At 38.3% G+C, this 2,345-nt stretch overlaps 1 protein-coding gene across 1 annotated transcript in view; it reads left to right on the top strand.

Moving 5' to 3' along the window:
* WDR60 (WD repeat domain 60) overlaps positions 1 to 2,345 on the top strand; it is a 123,443-nt gene that overhangs the window by 68,284 nt on the left and 52,814 nt on the right. Inside the window, exon 13 of the mRNA XM_011990196.1 lies at positions 1,526 to 1,637. Within this exon, the coding sequence (XP_011845586.1) occupies positions 1,526 to 1,637 (112 nt within the window). The remainder of the gene's footprint in view (positions 1 to 1,525; positions 1,638 to 2,345) is intronic.

Genomic DNA, 2,345 nt, shown 5'->3' with positions numbered 1-2,345 from the left:
GAGTTTCACCATGTTGGCCGGGCTGGTCTTGAACCCTGGCCTCAAGTGATCCGCCTGCCTTGGCCTCCCAAAGTTCTGGAATTACAGGTGTGAGCCTCTGTGCCCAATATATTTATTTATTTATATTTTTAATTTTTTTTATTTGTATAAATTGAGGTAGTACAAGTGCAGTTTTGTTACATGGATCTGTTGCATAGTGGCGAAGGCAAATGTTTTATTTAAAGTCTAGCTAAGTGTCCGGTTTGGATTTGTTTCTTGTGTTCCAGGTGAGTGTATAGCAGTCCTACTTGTCTGTTTAAAATTCTTGTAATTGAAGAATTTCAATGTATACGATACTTCTGAAGATTTTCATAATGTGGACTCACTTAAAATTTTTTTAAATTAAATTTATTTATTAGAGACAAGGTACTAATCTATTTATTAGAGACACCCCTAGGCTGGAGTATAGTGGATGTTCACAGGTGTGATCACAGGACACTGCAGGCTCAGCTTCCCCTATAGCTGGGACTGCAGGCCTGTGCCACCATGCCTAGCTTTGGACTCTCTCTAATTCAGATTATACCTGTTTGATTCTGGGACTCTCTTCTCTCATGGGTCTCTCAAGGTGCCCTGGTGTATGGCGTTCCTGCTCCCTGTCTGCCTTATCTGCCTGTCTGTTCCTCAGTTTCTGAGGCCCGTTTTCTGGGTGAACCCTTCCTAGTGACTTATATTGAATTCTTTCTCCTGTTCCAGAGTTCCTACAATTTACTATTTCATGCAATTTTGTACTTCCCTGTAGTATTTCCAATCATTAATTCATTATGTAATGGTCTCACTTCACAACAAGGTTCTAAAGCTTTTGAAGTTAGACGTCCTATCTTACATTTTTCTTACATTCCTGATACTGGTACCACCAATCTTAACATTGTCTAGTTGGTGCACTCAATAAAATCCTTTTGAAAGGAGGAAGGTCACGGGATGAAGCTGAAGAAGCTGATGGCTTTTAAATTTTTAAATTTAAAAATTTTTTTTTTAAGAAACAGGGTCTTGCTCTACCACCCAGGCTGGATGGAGTGCAGTAGCAAGATCACAGCTCACTGCAGCCTTGAACTCCTGGGACACTGACAATATTAATCCTAGTTTTGCAGCTGATTCACTCTGACCTTAAGTAGATTATTTATCTTTGGTGATTTTCCTCATCCCAAAGCTGTTAGTAACAAAACTGACTTTACTGAAGCATGTACCTTTTGAAATAGATATGTGGTTTTGAAAAACCAGCATGTTCTAAGAAAATAGGATGTGGGCAGGTGAGGTGGCAGTATTTTCAGACTAAAGGGAAATTGTTTGGTGAGACTTTTTGAACACACTTTTGAAAATTAGACCTGTATATATCTATATCGAATGTTTAAGCACAGTTGTCTTTGCATGATTGTTCCTTATGCTTTGATACTTACTTTTGATACACGACTCTCATTATGAATTTAGTAATGACAAATTGCTCTGAAATTGAAACCAACGTTAATTTTGGCATATTTTTGTTTTTAAGGCATATGTTCAGTGTAATGAAGATAATGTTGAAAGAGACATTCAAACGGAGGAAATAGAGACCAGGGAAGTGTGGACCCAGCACCCAGGAGAAAGTACCGTTGTATCTGGAGGTAACATCTTGCTCTTGAGTGTTGACTATTGACTCTCTTTACATTCTTTTTTATTTTATTTTTACTTATTCCCTTTCTGGTTCACTCTCATTTTGTCTTTCTCTTCTGTATGGTTGTTAGCATGTGACAATATCAGTACCTAATTTTCTTTTAAAGAAACACTACCTACCAGCCACAGAGCTGCTGAGCTACAAGGGGAAGGAAACCTGCTCTTGAGGTCTAGTCTGCGCCATTGCCAGGATTTATGACAGATTTTATTCCTATGTAGAGGGAGAGATTCCACATTCCAAACAACCAGTGTGTCCCTGAATCTTTGGAGCATACTGTGCTTTTAACTTGGGGGAAGCCTATTCTCATGAATATAGAATTTTTATATTTTAAATATAAAATTTGCAGTTTGCAAAAATGTTCCATCAATTTAGATCGAAGGTCCCTAGAATGTATAGTTTGTGCTAAGTACTCTGGAGCGATGTACATGTTGAATGCTTTACTGGTTTTTCTCAAGGAATTGCCTCTGTATGTCAGGGATGTATATTATCCGCTTTTCTCAGGTAAGCCTCACCTTAAGAAAGTAATATACCTAAACTTACATGATAATTCAGTTGATTCCTTTGAATGTTTTTTTGTTTTGTTTTGTTTTGTTTGAGATGAAGTCTTGCTCTGTCACCCAGGCTGGAGTGCAGTGGCACGATCTGAGCTCCCTGCAAC

Source organism: Mandrillus leucophaeus, unplaced genomic scaffold (assembly GCF_000951045.1).
Source record: "Mandrillus leucophaeus isolate KB7577 unplaced genomic scaffold, Mleu.le_1.0 Scaffold373, whole genome shotgun sequence".
NCBI lineage: Eukaryota > Metazoa > Chordata > Mammalia > Primates > Cercopithecidae > Mandrillus > Mandrillus leucophaeus.
The sequence above is the reverse complement of the archived record's forward strand: the minus strand, read 5'-3'. Positions and strand labels throughout refer to the sequence as shown.